This window comes from Aphelocoma coerulescens, chromosome 12 (assembly GCF_041296385.1).
Source record: "Aphelocoma coerulescens isolate FSJ_1873_10779 chromosome 12, UR_Acoe_1.0, whole genome shotgun sequence".
Taxonomy (NCBI): domain Eukaryota; kingdom Metazoa; phylum Chordata; class Aves; order Passeriformes; family Corvidae; genus Aphelocoma; species Aphelocoma coerulescens.
The window spans coordinates 3837715-3859372 of record NC_091026.1 but is presented as its reverse complement, the minus strand read 5'-3'; the positions used below and the strand labels follow the sequence as shown (position 1 = coordinate 3859372).

The window sequence follows — 21658 nt, the reverse complement described above, 5'->3', positions numbered from 1 at the left end:
TTCTGTAAAGCTCTAATTATTCAAGATGCTGCCAGTTATCCTGATCACACAAACAGCCCATTTTTTACTCTGCTTTTGAGGATGACCTTTTTCACTGTCCATGGTTTGTTGAAGTGTTGGAGAAAGAGCTATCTTAGAGAAATTATAGCAAATACAACCTCTTGATATTGTATAAAGAAGACCCCAGAGCTGAAATGCTAAATTACTTTCTGTCAGCAGTTGATACTGTTCAAAGTGAATTTGTGGTGGCTTCAAACTCAGCTGAGAAATTTCTCTTGTGGACTCAAAATGAGTAGATTACAGTGGACAAGGGCGTGTTCTGGTGTTTGTTTTTTTAGGTAGTTTGTAGAGTTGAATACCAGGTGTTTTATTCTGCAGTCCAAGATGAGCTGTTTAAATGTGCACCTTGGACTTTAGTGTTTGGAAACAGAATGCTTTGAGGCTTTTCCCTCCCTGTGACTGGACTAAAAGTATTTGGACTTTTAAACAAGCACATGTAATGGCAAATTGAAGCTAAGACTTGTGTCTGCCTTATTTTAAAATGCATTTTCTTCTAGGTAAACATAAATTGGAAAGCTCTGGTTTACCGCGGGGTTGTCTCCTTTATAAAACCCTTCAGGCTCAGATGCTTGACATGCTGGATATTGAAGGACTCTATCCTTTGTACAGTAGAGTTGAACAGTACTTGGAGGAATTTCCTGAAGAGAGGTAAGACTTGATGGCTTTTCTTCCCAGTCCTGAGTAAGCAGGACTGCAGGCAGGATTGCCTCTGTGCACACACTCTGTTATGTTGTACAACCTTCCTTGGGACACTGCATATTCTGCATTTCTAACTGAACTTCCAGCTGATGTTGGCCACTTTGGCCTGAATTTTTAAGTAATGATTATGGAAAGTTCACAAGCTAAGAGAGAAAAATGTTCTTTCTTAGTAGTGGCAGTTGCGTATTTGCAGAAAGGTACAGTGAAATGGGTGGGTTCTCCTGTCCCCCAGATCCTGCAGAGCTGGGATAATGATGTTTTGCAATGATGATTGCAAGCTCTGCTGTGTTTTTTCCTCAAATAAGGTTTATTAGTGTAATAATAATTGCTCCAAGCAGCCTTCACTGGGGTGCTGTTCCCCTCCTGTGCTCACACGAGGGCACTCTGGCTTCACTCAGGAGTTGCTTCTGCCTATGCACTTACACAGGAAACAGAGCACTGGAAAATGTGTTCTTTGATCTGGGGGGGGTTTGTGTGGACAAAGCCCCCTGTGAGGGTTCAGCTTTGCAGCAGGGGCTCAGCTGTTCACAGGGGGAAGGAAGGCCAGGACACTCCCTGTTAGCACATGGTGTGGAGCAGGGCCCTGTCAGATATGCTTATGCCCCCAGTTTATACTTCATCTGTTCAAGATAATATATTGATATCTCTTTTAGATGTATATTGTATTTCTTATATATGTATTTTCAGCAAGGCTTCTGGAGCTCCTGCAGACTGCTAAAAATTTTGAAACTTACCCATTTTTTTGCAAAAACCCCATCATCTTGTAGTGATACACAGGTGGCAATGGATTAAGAATGAGTCATGTTTATAAAACCCCACACAACCCAGATCCTAAGCAGCAGCAAATCTTGAGTGATTTAACAAGGACTGCTGTGGTGTTGGTTGGCAGTGGGTTAATACTTGGACATGTTTATCAGTGTTATTGTTGGGTTGTTCTAATCTGAGTATCTGGGCTGCTGAGGAAAGATCACACTGAAGACCAAGTACATCATTTTGGCTGTCTGTAAATCTTCTTTTAACATTTATTTAGAAGTACATTACAGATAGATGGACCTTACAATGAAGTGTTTTACGAGAAGCTGCTGGACCTTTCCCTGGAAGATGACGGGACAGTGGCATTTGCATTAACAAAGGTACTTCTTCTTGAGGGGTCTTTGGTCGGGTCAGTGTTAATTAACCTCTGTTTCTGAAAGGGCTGGATAATGGATGGAGGCAGCACTGCTGGCTTGTCAGGGTCTGTAAAGTTAAAGCTCTTCATTGTGCCAGGGTGCATCTTTCTAGCAGAAGCAGTTAAAAACAAGCCTGTAGCACCAGTTCCAGAGAGAAAAATAAAGCTGTTTATTTGCCTTCTAGACTGAGGAAGCGCTTGCAGGAACTGGTGGTGTTTGGCCTTTAGGAACATAATCTGTAGGAAATAAATGTGATTCTTATACAGGGCTGCAAAAGCACCTGCTCCTGCCAACCTTCTGTTACAGAGAGAATGTCCAGCTCTTAAAGTGCCAACATACTCATACAGGGAGTGCCTTTGTAAGGAACAGGATGCTTTACTCAGGTAAACACCAATCTAAGAGAAAATGTGTGTTATTTTCTGTTGTACAGGTGCAGCAGTACAGAATAGCAATGACTGCTAAAGACTGCTCCATCATGATTGCCCTTTCCCCCTGCCTGCAAGATGAATGGTAAGAGCTGCCTGTACCTGCTTTGGAATGGCTCCAGTTGTTTAGAAACTGGAGATGTTTGTACTGTTCAGGCAATTCAATCACTTAAAGTGTGCCGTATGTGGGGGGTGGTGTGTCCAAATATTTGGCTGCAAGCATTTTAGTACAGTTCTAAGACATTTCTCATGATCAGTGTCACTTCCTGAAGAGTTTTAAGTTGATCAAAAGGATCAAAGTTTTATATTTATTCCTTTATTAAAATTTGAATTGACTGTTCATAGTAGCTCTGGATGGTTTTAACTAGGTACAATTTTTCTGCCTTGGTGTTCTCATAGGAGAGATTTTTCAAGCTGAGTTGTCTTTAATGGCCTAGTTAGAATAAAACCAAGGCAATAATCAAGAGGTGACAGCTTTGGCTGTTAGGCAGGAGGCTTTGCTGCTGTATTATCCCTTTTGGCTTGTGTCAGCAGTGCTAATCTGTTCTGCAGGGGGCTTTGCTTCACCAGAGCCCTTTTATTTTTAGAGAATGCTGTTTTCTGCATTTGTCCTGTAGTTCTCAAGTGAAGTGTTAGTGATGGACATGACTTGTGCAAAGGCTGACTTCAGAACTCCTCCATCCTCCATCCCTCAGCATGCTTGGACAGCAGTTCCCATACTAAATGTTTTATTACTGTGAACCTAAGTAGGAGTTGCAGTCACTTTTCTGCTTTTGCTGGTTAATACGGCTGCTGCTTTGTATGCACCACCTAGAAACAGCTTAGAGTTACTAAATACAGTGAGAGTAATATTTGACCAGCTGTGTGGAAGCTGAAAGGAAAATGCCTGGAAGAGGTGCCAGCAGGGTCCCATCAGGACTGGTTAAGCTGGAGCTATAGTTTCCTAAGTGCTACATTAGCTGCAGTCTATTTTCTTGGGCTCCCACAAAAGTTCTAAGATAAACATTAGAGTCACTTCTGTAAAGGGACACATAAATCAAAAGTACTGGTTTCAGTGACTCAGATGTGCAATGTGGTTTTATTTTCCAGCTCTGAGCACAGACCTGTGGTACTGACATCCAAATCCAGATTCACCTTCTCTGTTTCTGTGCTGGACCTGGACCTGAAGCCCTATGAAAGCATCCCCCACCAGTACAAACTTGATGGTGAGATAGTCAACTATTACCTGAAGAATGTACAGGCCAAAGAGGACCCAGTTATGTCCAGCCTCTTCAAGGAGAATGAAGACTGCACATTAGTTCTCCATAAAGTGTAACCATTCCCTTAAGGTTATTTTTATTCAAACACATGAGAAAGTGAAAGATTATTGGAATACAGTTATGGTGATTTTTTTTTCTTTTTTATTGTGTTCAGTGCATTTTTCAGCTGTGAATGTTTTTTTGCTTTATGAAATGATTTCTAATGGGTAATGCCTTCTCAGAGACCTGGGATAGCACTAGGCCACACATTTGCTAGATAACCTTAATGAATGTATTTAATGTGACAGAACAGGTAATGTGCCATACCTTGGAACTAGAGGACAGATCAAATTATTATGAAAAGTCTACTTCCTTAGAATTGAAAGAGCACAGAATTAAAGGTTTCCCAAAGTATTGCACTAACATAGAAAGCCTAATTACTAACAAGAGAATTGCCTTGGAGCCTGTGCTTTGAGTCTCCCTCATCCCTACTGAAGGAGGGAATGCTCTGGCAAAAGCTGATACAACACTTCAGTTAATCCACTGAAAATACAACAGTGCAGTGCCTGAGCTGTGGAACTGCCCGGGCACTGCAGAACACTTAAGTACTAATGCATGGACTAGGAACACCAGGCTGCCTCCAGAAGTTGTGTGATCACCTTGCATCTACCTAAAGCTTCTGAAACTAAGTGCAAAGGGTTAAGGTAAGCAGCCTTAAATTTTATGTGATAGCTGGGCTCAACTCACCTGCCATGCTGGTTTTTATTGTCTATACATTATCTGCTGCTATTGAAGGTGAAACCACAGCTTGCTCTTGCCTAATTTAAATTGAGCTATAAGAAGAATATGTTCTGAGTTTTACAGATCATTTCAGGTCTTTTGCATAGTGTCAAAGTTTGGCACTATTACACTGGTGCCCCACACACTGCCTAGCATGAGCAGCTGCTTTCAGGCTCCTTTGCTTTAAGTGACACAGAAAAAAGGTGATAGAATCCCATTTTCTTCCTTGCAGCTGCAGTGGGTCAGTCTCATGCCAGGGTGAGCTTGTGTCAGTGCTGCATATGAGCAGTGCTCTGTGCAGCTGAAGGCTGGGGAGGTGCTGCAGTAAATCTTGGGGAAGATCCTGAGTAGGAACTGAAGGGTATGTTCAAACCTGAGGGTATGAGGATAAAATCTGCATCTACTTTTCCCTCAGGGATTACACCCCCTGAATGGTGCAGAGATGCTCCTCCTGACCCAGTGAACAGCTATAACCTGGATAAGAGCCTGTGCTTACCAGTAAAGGTGTTTAGGGTCATGTAGGTTAACTCCTAAAAACAGATTTATATTGGGATCTCAGTGTAACCTTTTAGTTGTTCCGCTTTACCTGAAATTCAAAAATAGGATCCCCATACAACTCAAGGAAGAAATGGAAGAAATGTGAAACACAGAGACATCACTGCCCCAGTGCCAGAGACCTGAGCTGGCAGTGCTGGTATCCAGTGCCAGGAGCCCTTCTGGGACAGGGCCTGAGATGTGAGACTACAACAGTGCAATAAGCTGGCAGTTGACAGCAGGAATAACCCCTTCTTCCCAAAAAAAACCTGAGGGAGAAGGAGCTACTTACAAATCCAGAAACCCTCCAGCTGTTAGAAAGAGGAGGAAGGAAGGACCCCACACAGCTGGGAAGTTTCCAGGTTTTTATGCTGTAACTTCACACACATTTCATTGCAAACAGCAGTATCTGTGCTGAGCAAACAGTTTTGTTTTCAGGCAAGGAGGAGGGAGCTAAAGATGAACTGAACTATAGGTTACACAAAACCAGCTACACCAGTTCCATGCCAGTGGGTAAGTAGGAATGAGTTTTGCCTGTGTACTGGATTCCAAACTTGAAATTAGCCTACTTTATCTAACAAGATAGTGCTGCCATTCATCAAAACCCAATCTCTGGTGTGTTGCTCAGCTGTTGAGTCTGGCAGAAACCAGGCTCTGGTCTGTTGTTTTTTCCTGACCTACCAGAACAGAGGGAGACTATTTCAGTCATCAAATAGTGGATTATTATATTTATGGGATTATAAACAGACTGTTGCTTTAGTTCTTGGGTTCTCCACCTATTTCCCCATTGCTGCATAGAGCAGGCAGTTGTTCTGCTGGGGGCTCCAGCAGCTCTGGCCTTGGAAAGGAGGACTCTTCCTATCACATGAGAGCCCAGAGTTGGTGGGTTTGGACTCTTGGTTCCAGGAACTGTTACTCCCTACCTGAGAAGTACCTGACTTCCAGTCATAGTGCTAGTGCAGAGCAGGAACTCATGGAAACAGTTCCCAGATGGGCTCATGGCACATCTGATGGAAGTGAAGGGTGAGGCAAGACATCAATCTGATCTGTTTTGTTTCTTCAGGGATGAATGTGTGAAATGTGATGTTTTGGTAATGTGTTACCAGAATTTCCTCCTGGAAGTCAGAAATGCAAAAGAAGTGCTGCAGTGGGCAGGAGGTGACTCATGCACCTGTTCCCAGGGGTGTCATGGGCCTCTCTTGGTTAGGTCAACGCTGTCTCAACACTCACATTGTGGAACAAAGTTACTTCATACAGTTACCTTTGGGTTTTTTAGCATTGTATGTCTTTGAAATCTTCAAACTGTCTTCTTCCACCCTAATTTAATGAGAAAGCTGTTTAACTCTTTGTTCTAGGAGTCTCTTACTGTTCTCTTGTCATTTTAAAATCACTGTACTTTTACAGAGCTGTGAAATGAAATGGATTTTTATGGACTTGATTTTGACAGTGCATGATCTTTTAACAATTTCCAGGTATCTAGAAAATGTTAAGAAGATAAACCACTCTGGTACATTAATGATTCAGAAAGATAAATTTATAATGAAATCACTCTGTACATGTAACTATTTTATTTGGCATTTTTGTATTTAAATGGCTGTATTTATTTTCATGTCATGACAATTTATATATAACGTGCCATAATTGTACAGATAGCATGTTTTATGAGTATGGTTTCTAAATGGAAAATAACTTAATGTTTATATTCAATAAAATTATAGACTGTGTAACACAATATCTTAATTAAAATTACTTTTGAAATTGCTACCTGCTGTAAGTAATGCTGGCATTCATTCTTCTGAGCCCAGCACTTTGATCAGGTTCTCAATGGCTGCCTCGATCCCGAGGAGCCGGACTGCGCTCCGGAATCTGCCGGGGATGCTCTCCACACTCATCATCCTCTGCTCCAGGACTGCAGGAAAAACAGAGCAGTGCAGGTTATTTTTCAAGAGTTGCAGCAGTGCTGACAGCAGGTGGGTAAAGCAGGACAGCTGCAGGCAGACGGGGTTTGTAAGCCCTTGGAAATTAAACAGGAGGTGGAGTTGCTGCTGACTTGGGGTGGGTTTGTCTGTTTGGGCTCTGGTAGCTGGAGTTCCATGGGATTGAGAGAGATGCTGGCCAAAACCAGGGCCTGGCAGCTCAGGAACAGTCCCTGGAGTGACTGAGGTTACCTTGCTCAGGTACTTTGGGCAGCAGGTCCAGCACAGGTGTAGTGGTCCCTTCTTCATCAAGATGGATCTTCCAGACAATCATCAATTCAAACCTGTACCGGGTGCACAGGAAAGGCAGCTCAGGTTAATCAGTGCTGTCTGTAAGGCTCAACCTTGTGCTCTGCAACAAAATTCACCTCACGTAATGCAGTGAACCATCTCTGGATTCAGGAACACATTAATCCAAGGAAAACCAGTGATCCATTGACAAGGAAAGGTTCTGGGTACATCCAGATTTGCATAGTGCAGTTAAAGTGAGAGGAAAGCAAAGGAGAGCACCGAGTGTCCCCTGGCCCTACCCCTCATGTAACATCTACACTCAGCATCAGGTGCTGAGAACAGGAACCTTGTTTCAGAAGTGTTTGCATGAATGGTGATGTGCTGGGTTTGGAATAAAGGCCACCCTGCTTTATAGACTAAGGGCAGGTATACATCTATCCAAGGCCTACATTCCTGCAGTTGTTTGCTTTTAATAAAAAATAATCTTAAAACATTTACTTCTTCAGGAATGGTGGTGGTTGTGCAAGGCCAGTCATGATTCCCACCTTTCACAGTGGGACAAGATCACTGCACCATCCCAAGGGAACTGTGAGACAGGAGGTGAGTCCAGAACAACATCCACAGCAGAGCTGCTGCATTACAACTCCCTGCCTGCTTTGCTGCATCTTTGTTCCCTCCAGCCCTCAAATCCCTTACTGGAGGTAAGGCTTCCCTAATCCAAATCTGGTCTGCACAGTGAGTCACTGTGAGGAGGAAGGTCCCTTTCTCAGTGGTGTTTAATCCATTATGGCTGTAAAAGTTTCCTTCAAATGTGATTGTTCAGCCTTTTGCCACTTCATTTTTACAAATCCTTTGGGAATTTGTGCACAGCTTGTTCTGGGATTTTGCAAACAAATTTCTATGGCAGTCTGTTTTCTACCAAGCCACTGAAATGACTTAAATTCTTGTGTTTCATGACTGTAGGTGAGAGGGAGTGAGTGGAATGGAACTGGCACCTGGCACCAGAGGAGAAACTGTAAAATAAAGCAAGTTATTCCCTATCTGGGATAGTCTAAGAACAATTCCCTCCTGCACCCCCAAGTTAAAGCATTTACTTTTAAAGGGCAGGTTTGGCTGAATGAAGCAGCATCATGTATTAGGGTTTGTTTGCTAGTTCCACACACAAATATAATGAAGGAAGCTGTGCTTTATTTCCAGTTGTTTCTGTATAAATTAAAGCATGTTAAAGCTAGGTGTAACAGGAGAAGGGAATGATCTGATCCCTTCACAAAATAGTTACTTTTCGTGGCCCTTACAGAATTCCTTACAGTGATAGTTACACCATCTTACATTTAACTGTAAGGATTTTTTTCCCCTGCTGAAAATCCCAAATGTACTGGAACATCTCTCACAGGGAGCCCAAACAAATCCCATGTACCTGGTAGGTAATAATTCCTTCATCTAACTGATTTCCTTCTAAAACAAGGGAAAAGTATAGCCACAGTTGCTTTGTTTCAATTGCACAGTAAATGCCCTTTTCTTTCTGTTCTTTAATGGCAAGACACCAAGGAACTGGGCTCTGCTGGGATGGGACTGGGATCTCTGCACCTCCTGGCACAAAAGGAACTCGGAGTTGCAGCACGAGGCTGCTGCCCTGCCTGTGCAATCCCTCACCCATGTAAATACAGAAATGCATTTATTGGCTTACCCAGAAACTTTGGGGTTCCTTAGAATTATAAAATCTCCCAGCAGTCCTTCTGGAACAGTCACAATGTCAGGATACTTGGCCTGTGAACAAAAAGGTTCAACTGCTTCATAAAAATCATAGCAGGTAAGGTGGTTCCTACCCAGTGCTCCCCCATCACTGACACTAACAGTTAAGAGTAACAGTACTGACTCTGAAATTCTGACCTGTTGGTTTGGTTTTTTTTTTAGAGATCCTTGCATAAAACCCAGGAAACCTTGAAAGAACAGTTTTATTTTAACTGAGTTTGTTAATTGGATTTAATAACACCTTATAATACATCACCATGTCACTCCCCTCCCCTCTGTGACTGACAACACCTCCTTGGTGCACTCTGGTTTGAAATGCTCTCCAAGCTCCACAGAGGGCTTTGAAAGAGTAATTTAGGCAATGAGATACCAAAATAACCAATTTCAGCAAAATATGGGACAACAGCAACATGACCAAACATAAAAATGCTGGCTCCTATTAAAAGTCCATGTTTCTGGGAATTATTTTCAGTTACTACAATGTGCAAAGGTTGATGGTTGCTCCATTACTTTGTTAGTCCATCTGATGTGTGTCTTGTGAATTACCCAAGACTAAGAACTATTAGAGCTATTTTAAAAGCACCTAAAAGAACTCATAGCTCTGTATGGATCCTGCAGGTGCCAGATTACCCAGAGAATGAGGGGATGCACAGACACCCAACACCAAGGAACAGCATCCTGCAGGGACATGCTGCTGGAAAAGGAAATGGAACGGAGCCACAGACTCCTGGGCTGTGCCCTACTTGTCCTGCCTCGTGTGCTGGACACGAAGCTGTGTTCCAAACCTTGCAGTTTATAATGTGTGAAAAGTCTCCCAGCCTGAATCATTCCACAGAGCTCTCAGGATGAGCAGCAGGTCTGATGGAAAAGGAGCAGGAGAGCTCGGCTTCGAGTGGCACTGGAGAAAATGAGTTTGGTTTTATGGGATTACGCCTCATCTGGCAGAGCAAAATTGCTACCAGATGTGACCTTGCTCTGGTTTTGGAATTTCTGACAAACTGAAGGGGGGCTGTGCAGGATGCCAAATGACATAAAATACATGGAATTTGCTCATTTTAATTTCTACCCAGTATCCAGTACTGTATTTACTGTGGGGATAACAACCATGATCTATCCTGGGAACACAGACACAGAAGGGAGGACACAGGGCAGTTACAGTGTTGGAAGGGTGGCTGATCAAAGGTCACTCATCTGGCAGAACAGGGATCCTCTTCCAGCTTTACTCCCTGTGGAATTATGCCCCTCTGATGACAAAATAAAAACAAGTTTTCTAGGCTTTCCTCCTCAATAACCCATGTCTGATTTCCATGATGAGCCTTCCCTTGTCTGGTGTCAGAGGCCTGGGGAGGATGGAGTGATCCTTTAGCTCCAGGCTGCAGGTACTGGAAATGCAGGATTAGCTTCTACCTGGAAATCAGCTTGTGCATCCCTCATTTACAAGGGATCCCAAGTATCCCATAGCTAAACACCGAGTCACACTTCATCTGCCCATACCCAGACATTTGGGAACCACCAGAGAAAACAGATCAGAGGAACCAGATAAGAGTTACAATTTCCAAAACACTGAAATGCTCCCAGGGCTTTCTTGGGAGTTCCTGTGCAGCTGCTGTGACTGACACGTTCCCCCCAAGCTGGGGGAGGGTATTTATGTTCTGTGGAAGCCAGAGGCAACTCAAGGAAATCCCAGTGTATGATTTTCTGTAGGAAAGCTTCCCTGTACCTGGGAGAGGGAGCCCCGGTGAGTCTGCACACAGTGAGGGTCGTTCTGTGCCTTCCCTCAGTGCTGGGGGCTCTGGCAACCAACCTGAATGCAGTGAGAATCTGATCCTGTGTGAAATTCACAGGATTTGGGATAAAATCCAGCTTTTTGGCAGGAAAGGTCATATTTTAGCTATCCACAAAACACACAAAAAGCCAAACCACAAATACCTACAATCCCTGTTTGCTAGAACACAAGCCCTGGCAATGGCTCGAGGCAGCCCCTGCCCAGATCCGTGTGAGGATCCAGGCTGCCATTCCCACCTTACACCAACACCCATGGGGAGCAGGAAGCAAAGCTACCACACCCAGGATTAAGCAGCAACCTTAAGCATTGATAATTTCAGGAATGAACTCTGGGAAATGCAGTCACATAATCTGCTTTTTATATTCCCACAGAAAAATGTAGGGTCTGAATCCCAGAGGTAAAATATGGGGATCTGGCAGGTGCCTGAAAAACCAGGCACAGGGTGAGCATGGACAGATCCCCCATTCCCATTGCTCTGTGGGTACCACATCATCACCTCATCTTCTCTGCTGAGCAACTTTCCAAGTTTTCCTTGAGGAAGAGAAAAGCTGAGCAATAAAACCAGAATAACAGAATGAGCTGAGCCACTGCAAGGTCTCTTGGGAAAGTCAGGAACTCCTGAGGGATCTTGTAAACCGAACCCAAGGCAAGGGAGAGATCCCATCAAGTACGTGATAGCAGATGGGAAGGATCAGCTGCAACTGCGTTATGCAAAACCTGACTTTAATAAAGAAATATCCTCAGATGACTTTTAAATGTCAGTTTATGATCAAAACCAAAAGTCTAAGCTATTATTATTTCTAGACGGAAATCGTTTTTCCAGCTCCTTCAGGAGTCCAAGCAGGGAATCTTATGGGAACTTTTGTCTCAAACAGGAATAGTCTCAAACCACAAAGGGACCGTGGTGATGGAATGCACAGCTTTCCCCTGCTCCCATGACAGATTTTACACACACACGGAGCCATCCCAGGGAATACACTTGTAGTAGCCATTTCTCAACAAAATATTCTGCAGCTGTTTAAAGCTGCACTGCAATTTTCTGCACACGAAATCTCTGCTAAGGAAAATGTTATAAATTGTTCAGCTTAAGAGCTGTAGCTACAAATGCAAAGCAAAATTGGCAAGGGAGATGCCAGACAAAAGCAGATAAATTTGCTTTTGTCCCACTTAGCAAGAAAACACACGACTGCTCCCAGCTGGGACAACAGCTCCCTTTTACTGCAAACTCTGAACTTGTTGTTCTGAAGAAGGATGTATATAAAGAGTTATGCTACCACGAGCGCCTCTGTAGGGACAAGCAATTTCTAAATCTACCCAGGAGGCTCCATTTGGGCTTATTTGGGTGATTTCTCTGTATGGTTTGCTCAGCTAAGGCCACGTTATCACCAACTGAAATCAGACACGGTGGGAGCACCAAGACCCCAAATCGCAAACCAGTAATTTTAAAACAAATTTCACTAAAGCAATAAAGGCACATTTAGAAAATGGAAGTTTCTCATTTTGTGCAACTAAAGGAACTGTAACCAAGAACAGACAATAATGCACTTTCACCCTTCAACTAAATTACACCCCACTCTAGAAGCACTGTATTTTCAGAATGGATTTATGAAGCTTCACCACTCGTAATTAAATCTCAGAATAAATACAGCTCCCATCTTCCCATCTTGAGGGAAAGTTCCTCAAGCAAACCAGTCCTGCTGGTGATCCTTGTGATGCCAATCACCCAAACCTCCGGCGCCGGCGGAACCAAGGACGAGAAGAGCACAAGGACAAAGTGGTTTTGTCTAAAATGACAAAGTGGTTTTGTCCACGTGGCAGTCCCAGCCCACCCCCCATGCTCAGTCAGACTCAGCCCTCTGCTTTTGAAATTAAATCACAAGTGACACAACCAATATGAAGGTTTCACTTTTTAGAAGAGGAAAGAATTTTAGGAGCGTATTTGAGGGCCTATGAGAAAGTCTGACAAAGCTAAGTAGTGACAGGACAACGGAATGGCTTGCCACTGACAGAAACCAGGGATAGTTGGGATACTGGGAACGAATTCTTCCCTGTGAGGGTGGGGAAGCCCTGGCACAGGGTGCCCAGAGAAGCTGTGGCTGCCCCTGGATCCCTGGCAGTGCCCAAGGCCAGGCTGGACAGGGGCTTGGAGCACTCTGGAATAGGGGAATGAGAGGATCTTTAAGGTCCCTTCCAACCCCAGCCATCCTGGGATTCTATAAATAACAGTTTGAATGTCACCCTGGACAGGGGAAATCTGCAAATATTTACCAGAATCTCTCCCAGGCTCAGGACAGGCACAGCTGGTTGGTTACTTGGATAAAAAGTGCTCTGCATCCACCTGGTTTCAGACCTGCCCTTTTTATCAGCCCAGATCTGTGACTCGAGTCATTGATCACTTTGCCAAGATTCAACCTTGTATCTGCCTCTTGTAGATGAGTCAATGCTCTGCACAAGTACCTGAAACCACTGACCAGCAGCCCCAAATCCAGCAGCCTGTGCTCATTGCCAGTGAAATCCCTTTGCTTTGTTCTTCCTTTCCTGTTCTCTTCACTTGATTACAGCTTCTCTTCTTTGGCCCCTGCTCTATTTGCATTGCCACTTATTTTCCTCCTTCCATATTTCCATAACATTATTATTATTTGTGCTTGACTCATCCATGATTCTACATGATTCAGTTTGTCACTCTGCTCACAATGTGACCAATAATTTTCCATAATTTTTGTATTTTCCTAATTGGATCTAGGCTGTAGGTCTACGGAAGAGCCAACCCTGCATAACCAAGGCCCGAGTATACAAAATACTGTGTCTCATTTCCTTTCAATGTCACTTTGTCATATGGCAACCATGTGTTTATCCTCAACTTAATTACAGCAGACTGGGAATAAATTAAAATACATACTGGAGGTTTATTTTTGTGAGGAAAAATACAATTAAATGAACACGAAACCTCAGAAAGAACAGGAAGGGGTAGGTCCTAAACAGGGAACACGGAGGTTGCAGATGCTTTTTCTTCACTTTTTTCTTAGTGAGCAAGAACCAAATCTACTCTTGAATATTTCTTTTTAAAATTGTCCATGCAAAAGATCTCCACTAGTTTATGAACATTTGAAACCCCACATTTTTCTAGCTTAAAATTCTTGGGCTTGTTTGCCATTTTATTCAGCTTTTAAAATACACTGTTGTCTTAAGACTAAGCTGGCTGTAGAGCCACTCCCTGGCACAGGGATCAGCCCAGCTCCAAGCCCAGGGGACAGGAACCGATTGGGATTTTGTGGGAGAGCACTGACACTGAGCCTGGACATTGATTTTGCTGGAAATGCCCAGAAAACCAGCAGAGCTCAGCAGTTCTGTTCTTCCTCCACAAGTTTACTGACATGAGTTTTCATTCTATTGTGTTTTGAGTCCCCTGCACTCCCTGTGCAGCTAAGTATAATCAAAGATCTCTTGATGATGAACTTTACATACAGCACTGTGTGGAAGTCAGCAGACATGTCTAATTTAGCAAGAGATAATGAGCAGCCAAGGACAATACAGAGACAAAAAATTATGAAAGGAAAAAAGATGTCATATTGCAGAGCAGCATGAAATATCAACAATCCGGGAAGGAAGGATTGTGAGCCAATTTTTCAATAATCTGAAGGAAGGAGACTGCAGGAAAGGCATTTTTAGGAGAGAAATTAAGCCAAGTTTGTGTTTTCTTCCATTACAGAAGCAAGGTACCTAATAGATCTTTTTTTTTTTTTTTTCCTTCCTGTACAGACATTGCTGCAAGATTCTCTCTAAGCCTTCCTGATGTCTTAATAAAAGGGTCCAGAATTGCATAAAGCAACTTGGATTTGAAATACCATAGAAAAGTTGATTATCAAATGTAGCCCAACTTGCTTTTGTACAGTTTACATTATCAAGCTCATCCAGACAGCACAATTTAAATGTCATCTAAATAAAAGCATCTGAATTTAGTTAATGACTTGGCTCTAACGCTGTGTTAGTTTTTTCCCAAGTAGGCAGATTAATTTAAAAAATAAACCAGAGGACACAATGAAGAGCATCTAGTTAAATTAGCTCAAGACAAGGTACTCAGCTTATGTCCATCATTTACTGCTGTGGTTTTTTAATCTTTCTCAAAGGTCTGAAGAGTTATTTGCTTCTATGTGGGCAAATTTATCTTACCTGCTAAAGACAGGTATGTCCATAGACCCCCCCCACGGAACATCCAAAATAGCAGTTTTCATTTCTCACCAAGAGATATAAATTGATTGAGAGGTCAATCTCATCACTTAGAGCAAACTGTCCCACAGCAGAGGGGGGTTTGGCCAAAATCTGTCACATCTGCCTGTGCTGTTCCCTTGGGATGCTGAGGAGCAGCTGTACCATGACCTTCACTGCACACCACTCACAAAGGTGGATCCTGGGCTGGCACAAAACAACCCGAAAACTCCTGTGGGACTTGCACTTGAAATAAAGCTGTGCTCCATTTTTAGTTCCACCCAGATTTGATACCAGTGGACGAATGGCAATGTCCACAGCACAACTCCTACGAAATGTACGGAATTCTATTAACTTACCCCAGCCTCCAGAAGGAGCAGATTTTTCCTTAAGCAGACACAGATATGCACATGTGCATCCTCCTATAAATCAGTGCTCATTTGCACAAATACTACTGCAGTATTTCTATTATTCCTCCTGAGCTTTACAGAAAGGTTTAACACCTGCATTGGGTAAAAAGTGAAGCTTTATCTATACATCTATGTTTTCTATCAAAAATGTTGTAGATACACTGAAGTCTTTCCCAGAATACATCCATCCTCTTTTAATGGTTCTACAAAGCATTACATTTTAGACAGACTCCACAGAAATCTGCCACCCAGTAGCTTTCATTTGTCTGGTTATTTACAATTATCAGCTGTTTATGTGAAAATAAATATTAACATGCAATGCTGAAGTGCCTGTTTCTATCAACAAGAGCAGGAACGGCTCCAGCTGAAAAGCCCTTGAAAGCTTTAAACCCATTGGATTCTTTTCATGTCATATCCAAATACAGTTCTTTAGATCTGGCTGTCAACAACGTGACATTTCAGATTTCCAAACACATCCTTAGCACAAACAAGAGGGACACAGGAACTATTCTTGAAAAGACACAAACATCTGCAAGAAGAGATTTAGTAATTTATAATTATTGTATGTGTGAGAGTGTAAAGTTCTCAATCCAGTGATGAATAAGTCTTGCAAAATTGGTCAACTATCCTCAAACTTTGGTCTACTCAATGACACCCACAAGAAAGCTGCCAAACCTCCCCAAAAAACTAAAACAGAATCAAGAATAAGGAACACTGAAAAGCTATAGCACTGTACGTGTGCAAACTGTGCTATACTTCTGACCAAATCTCTCACAGCAAACTGGATTTTGACTCAAATATCTCTGTACTGGCAAGCAGAAAACAATTTAGGGCAGCGAGGAGAATTCTTTAGTGTATCCAGGAGGAGAAATCACAGGCAGCTGCCAGACAAAAACATATCTTTATGCTCCACCTTATTTGGTTTATAAAGGCCAAAGCTGCACTGCCCAGGAATGTTGTGTGATGCGTGTGCATAAATATTTGTTTCATTGCTTAGGTACTGCAGCAACACAAAGAGCATTGATAATACCAACAGCAGCTGCCAGAGAAATTCATTCACTTTCAATGCAAACTTGAGGCATTTCATAATTTGAATTTCAATTGCTGGCCTTACATAAACATTTTAAAACTGTTGGTAACAACATGTTTTGTTCTGGTAGAAGTCCAGTTGAAAGGAAAGTAGTTAATACTAAAACTTTCTCTTTTTCCTTCTTCAGTTTCCCAAAAAATCAGTTTAGCTCTCTTGTGCTTTTAAAGCTCTAGGGAACTAAAATGACCCAAACATTCCTGTGTGCAAACCTGGTGAATGTTTAAAGTTTTCCTCGTGCACTAACCAGGAGATTTGTCCTAACCCCACAACAGAAAGCTGTGGAAAAATGCCCACTGCAGCCTGGATCCCAGAGCACCAGCCTTTCACACAGATGGACTTGAGGAAGGAGCCTCAATCCTCTCGAGTAAAAACAGTTCAAGAAAAAGGAAATTAAAGCAACAGACAAAAGGAAGATTTCCATTCCCAGAATTTAAACATGGAGTTACCCCCAGCTCATATAAAAAGACAAGGCTGTAACACTCAGAACAGGCTCCATTCCCAAATGCAGGCTGAGTCTCACAGCAGGAACTGTAAGGTCCATACAGACAATCCCATGGAAACACTCAAGAAGGAAGGTGAGCACCATAATGTTATTTAAAATGGAGTTCTGGATTACTTCAATATTGATTTTTCCACTGTAGAAAGACCTCTGGATGACTCTTCCCAAACACACTGAGCACTAACATCTGAGGCCTCCAGCATATTCTTCACCTTTGGCTTTTCCTATTTTTTCCCCCTCTCTGTTTGGGACTCAGCTCCTGCATTAGCATTTCTTGCAGCTGCCCCTGCCAGTGCAGAAGTAGCACTGTCTAGACTATGCACATATTTGTGCCTCTTAAAACCACTTAAAATACTTCCATTTGTAGCTCTGCAGCTCCTGGACCTCCAAAATCACATTTCATCTCTAGCATTTCCCTATGAATTCAGAATTATTGTCTAACAGTTCAATCCTTATTAACTCACAGGATCTTTCCTGCTAATTCCCATGAGACAAAAATATCCTAACACTCAGTTACCAAAGCACTCGCTGTGAATGGACCTTATAAAATATCCCAACTCCGAAACAAAATCAGTTTATTCCACCTTGGACAACTCACGTTGTGTAATAGAAGTAAAGGCCATGAAATACAGAAAAAGTAGCAAATAAACATGGAATAATAGAATATCCTGAGTTGGAAAGGACAGCAATCATTGAGTCCAACTCCTAAAGGATTAGATATCAAAGCCTGTGCAAGCATTTACACAGGGACAGTCCAAGAGGGAAGCTGGGACTGCCCAGCACATGGGATGTGTTGACACAACAGGAGTTACAAGGGAACCCATCTCTCTTCCCCAGCCCCAAACTTCTCATCTTGTATCATGAAAACAAAACTCAGTGTTTCAGAAATTACTCATTCTCCAGTCATCTGATGATTCCTCCAGTTCCCAAAGGAAAGGAACACACAGGATTTAATGTGAAGAACAGGGAGAAATCATAATAAAAATGTAAATTGGCAAAGTTTGTCTGAGCCTGGGAAAAACCCAAACAACGCCAATGTTCTTCAACAAGACATATTTATAAACCATACACAGAGCCATCCAGAAAAACATAACTTGTTAAAACAAAGGTTTTGGTTTTTTTGTTTTTACCATTTCCCTTCTGGAGGTGACACAGGGGGAACTGTGCTGGAGTATCAGGAGATACACAACTCCTGTTGGTTTGGAGTTGCCAAAGTTTGGCCACAAATGTCAATCAGCTCATAAAGCAAATGAAATGTAATTATTCACTTCATGGGGTGTTTTCAACTTGTACTCAATTCTGAATTTTGTGCACTGTGGATTTATAAATCTCTAGAAAGGTGATAATCAAAAATATCAATACAGTATTAAAAGTTAAATTTAAAAATTAGATAGCTGTACATATACACACATCTATCCTGCCATGTTCCCCTTTCAAACTCTCACTGGTAGCTGCAGAACTGATGTACAAATAATTTTTGCCATTGTCCTCTAATTCACCCAAACCAACCATTTCATGCTACTGTTTGTAATGGGAAAAACATGAATCAACACCAAAGACAACCAATTTTTAGATTTAGAAGGAAACCACAAGTAAACTTTGTTATTGTCCTCCAAGTGTCTTCTTGTCCCAGCTGCCAACAAATCCTTCGTTTTGACTAGAATGCTTCAAAATATTTGTGTCCTCAGTTTACATCTCCTTCCTGAGACAGTCTCTCAGTAGAGAGGCATCCTGTTACTAATTCCTGCTTAAATTTAAAACCAATGGGAAAACATCTGATGCCCCAGCAACCAGGATATCAGCAGCAAGTCACAGGAACCCAACCACATCTCCCTGTCGACATCTCAAACCACCAGTTTTATCTGTAAGATCAAGTTTAATTTTCACATGTCGCTTCTGATACAGTCTAAGATGGCAACAGTGCACAAGAGAAGCTTAAAAAATGATGCATTCCCTTTTCAGAGAAGTACAGAGTGTTTTATACAGAAATGGAAAGTGCAACCAAGCACGACCAAGGAAATGGAAACCAGCTGAAAAGGGCAAACAAAGACTATTAGAATAATCACATACTGTTATTTTCTATATTTAATATATTTAAAATACAGACTTTTCCACAGCTAGATATTTTCAGTATTCCCTATATTTAAATTATATATTTCTTTATAGAATTATTTAAACCACTGAATTTTCTGTATGTTCATGATAGCCCAGCCTTTAAGAGGAACACTGTCCCTTTGCTCTGGTGGGATGTAGCTGCCTTTTGAAGAAATGGAGCTGTGTCTGAGAAGCAATGACAACAGTGAAAGCCTACAGGAGGCTTATGGCTTACACTAGAAACTGAACAACTGCTGCAAAACACAATTGTTTTAGAAAAAAGTTGGGAATCTCCCAGTTCTATTGATGAGTAACAATGCTCAATACTGGCACAGGAGAGAAACCAAGCCCCAAGCTGAGCTGATTGTGCTATTTCAGACACACAGAAATGTGCTGAGTTGAGTATTTTGGAAAAACACGAGTCAGCAAATAGCTGAAATAGAACTGCCCAATATACAGGGAAGTGTCACCATTTGAGCCCCCCAAAAAGGTGGTATTATTTGACAGAAAGACAGGAGGACAGGGGAAATCTTCCATGTTTCCTTACAATGGCCAGGGGTTTGAAGCTCTATTTATTCAAGGTAGGTGGGCAAGTTGCTTTGGAACACCACAGGGAACAGCTCTAGGAAATGATATAACAAAAATTCCACTGCATTTCTTCATTGATGCACATAGAGGCAATATGTGAAAGCTTAAATTTCTGGTAGCTCTAAAGAAAGGCTTTATAAATTACTCCCATCTGTCTGGTCACTGGCATTTTAGATACAATGTGAAGAAAACAATACCACAAACTAAAACTGATGCTGTGGGATTGAACAGAAACCCAACCAAGAGGCAACGAGTTGTTGCAATAATTAGCGTCCTCAGAAAGTTAATACTAATGAATATTAATATTCTGTTCACTGCAGTAAAGAACTGGAATTGGGATGCAGTTACAGTTGAAAATGAAGCTTTTTTTAAGTGTAAGTAGATCCCAGCCACACACATCTCAGGTTGCAATTTTAGGTTTATTCCCACCTAATGACGTACCCCATGCTTTCTGCAACATATTATTAATATTTTTAAATAGGTGAGGAAAATCTGTGTTTAATATCTCAAGGTTTACCTGCAGTATTTTGTCTTTTCCTGTATTTTTTTTTTCCATAAGGGTATCTGTGACCACTGATGACTGAAGGAATGCAGTAACTGGAACAGGTTTCAGAAATGCAGTGTACTGCCAGTCCCAAATTCCCCATCTCATGTTTTGTGTTGACTTTAACAGTTATAATTTTTTTCCCCCATAGCTTTTTTCCATCTATAAATTTGTGTGTTTGATTTTAAAAAAAGTAAACCACATGAGTAACTGCAAAGTTTAGGATTCCATCTTTGTCTCTGATCAAAACCAGCCAGCAACTGCACGGATTCCTCATGACAACTAAGAGTAAAACAATTTTAAAAAGTCATTCTGTTCTTGTATTTTCTTGGAAGGTTAAAAAACCGCTGCTGTAATTTTCAGTACTGTCTCTTTTCCTTCCAATTCCTGAACAAAGCAGAAAGAACCTCACATTCCTGAATGTGGATGTGTTTTTTGACTCATGGAAATAATATTTTGATCAGTGTTTTAATTAAATAACAGATCCAACTTCAACACAGCCCTTCTGTAAATAACACAGCAAGCCAGGAGGCATAAGTAAAATAGCCATTAATGATATAACGTGAGAGAAGGCTACTGAAAATAAGGATGACTGTGGAACATTTGAAGCTGTAGAATGTACTCTTGGTGCCAGGTGAGACATGGTAACAGGTACAGAGGTTTGGGGTTCCCCCTATTCCCCCCAAGGAAATGGGTATTTTGCAAGCATATAAAATTATCAGAGGTCTGCATGTGGCTACTGCTCACCTGTGGCACCACGAGGGAGATACCACAAAGGGTTTCAGGACAGATCAGAAAAGGAAAATCCTGTATATGCAGGTGGCTGCTGCCCTGTCGTGCCCCTGACCAGGCTGCAGCATGCAAAGGAAGAATATTGCAGAATTAAAAAGGGAGGATGGGTAGTATCAGTTTTCTTTTGATGCTCAAGGAAAAAATGATAGGACAACCAGATTTTAATTGTTAAATAAAGGTATAAAGTCTGCAAAATTGTAAACCTTGGCAGGCTGCCTATGTTGAAATGGCTGAGAGAAGAACTTGTGAGGGTGATAGGGGAGGAAAGGGAATAGAGGAATAGAAGGTAAAGCAAATCATGAGATCTGGGCAGCCAAGAGAAGTTGCCTCTGTCCTTGCTGCCTTTCAAAACCAACAGAACAAGCCCCTGCTCTGGACTCAGCCTTGACCTGCTCCAAGCAGCAAGGCTGCACTCGCTGACCTGCACGAGCTCCCGAGCGCACTCACAGCGAGAGGTCGGGAGGCAATTCCAGCAATACTGAAGTTATCAGTGGCTGGCTGAAGTGAACACAAGATTTCCTCTACTCTGCTAAGCCAGGCTACACCTGCTCATTGGCTCAGTGAAGGCTATTCCTGCTCTCATCCTGTTTGGTCTGGCCATTGTGAAGATAAGAGATTCCATTTCTAAAAGGTAAGATACAGAACTGAGTTCCATGGTCTCTGTATGCGGTGACCGTAAACAGTTATTTCAACTCTTCTTTCTATACTCTGTACTCTTTATACTTTCTATACTTCCTAAGTTGGCTTAATACTTTTTATTTTCAAGATATCCTCCTTATATTCCT

At 42.0% G+C, this 21658-nt stretch overlaps 2 protein-coding genes across 20 annotated transcripts in view; one reads left to right on the top strand and one right to left on the bottom strand.

Moving 5' to 3' along the window:
• The window catches only part of IPPK (inositol-pentakisphosphate 2-kinase), a 48319-nt gene extending 44651 nt beyond the window's left edge, over positions 1-3668 (top strand). For all 17 annotated transcript variants that reach the window (XM_069028154.1, XM_069028156.1, XM_069028155.1 and 14 more), the window contains 4 exons: positions 558-708; positions 1790-1892; positions 2359-2438; positions 3443-3668. In XM_069028154.1, coding sequence (XP_068884255.1) covers positions 558-708; positions 1790-1892; positions 2359-2438; positions 3443-3668 — 560 coding nt within the window. The remainder of the gene's footprint in view (positions 1-557; positions 709-1789; positions 1893-2358; positions 2439-3442) is intronic.
• Positions 3669-3725: 57 nt separating this feature from the next.
• The window catches only part of CENPP (centromere protein P), a 115166-nt gene continuing 97233 nt past the window's right edge, over positions 3726-21658 (bottom strand). For 2 of the 3 annotated variants that reach the window (XM_069028164.1, XM_069028163.1), the window contains exons 7-9: positions 8800-8879; positions 7074-7165; positions 6422-6814 (exon numbers count right to left, since the gene is read on the bottom strand). In XM_069028164.1, the coding sequence (XP_068884265.1) occupies positions 6693-6814; positions 7074-7165; positions 8800-8879 (294 nt within the window). In that variant the 3' untranslated portion in view covers positions 6422-6692. Of the gene's footprint in view, positions 6223-6421; positions 6815-7073; positions 7166-8799; positions 8880-21658 lie in introns of those variants that run through there. The other variant, XM_069028165.1, reaches the window with a different exon arrangement.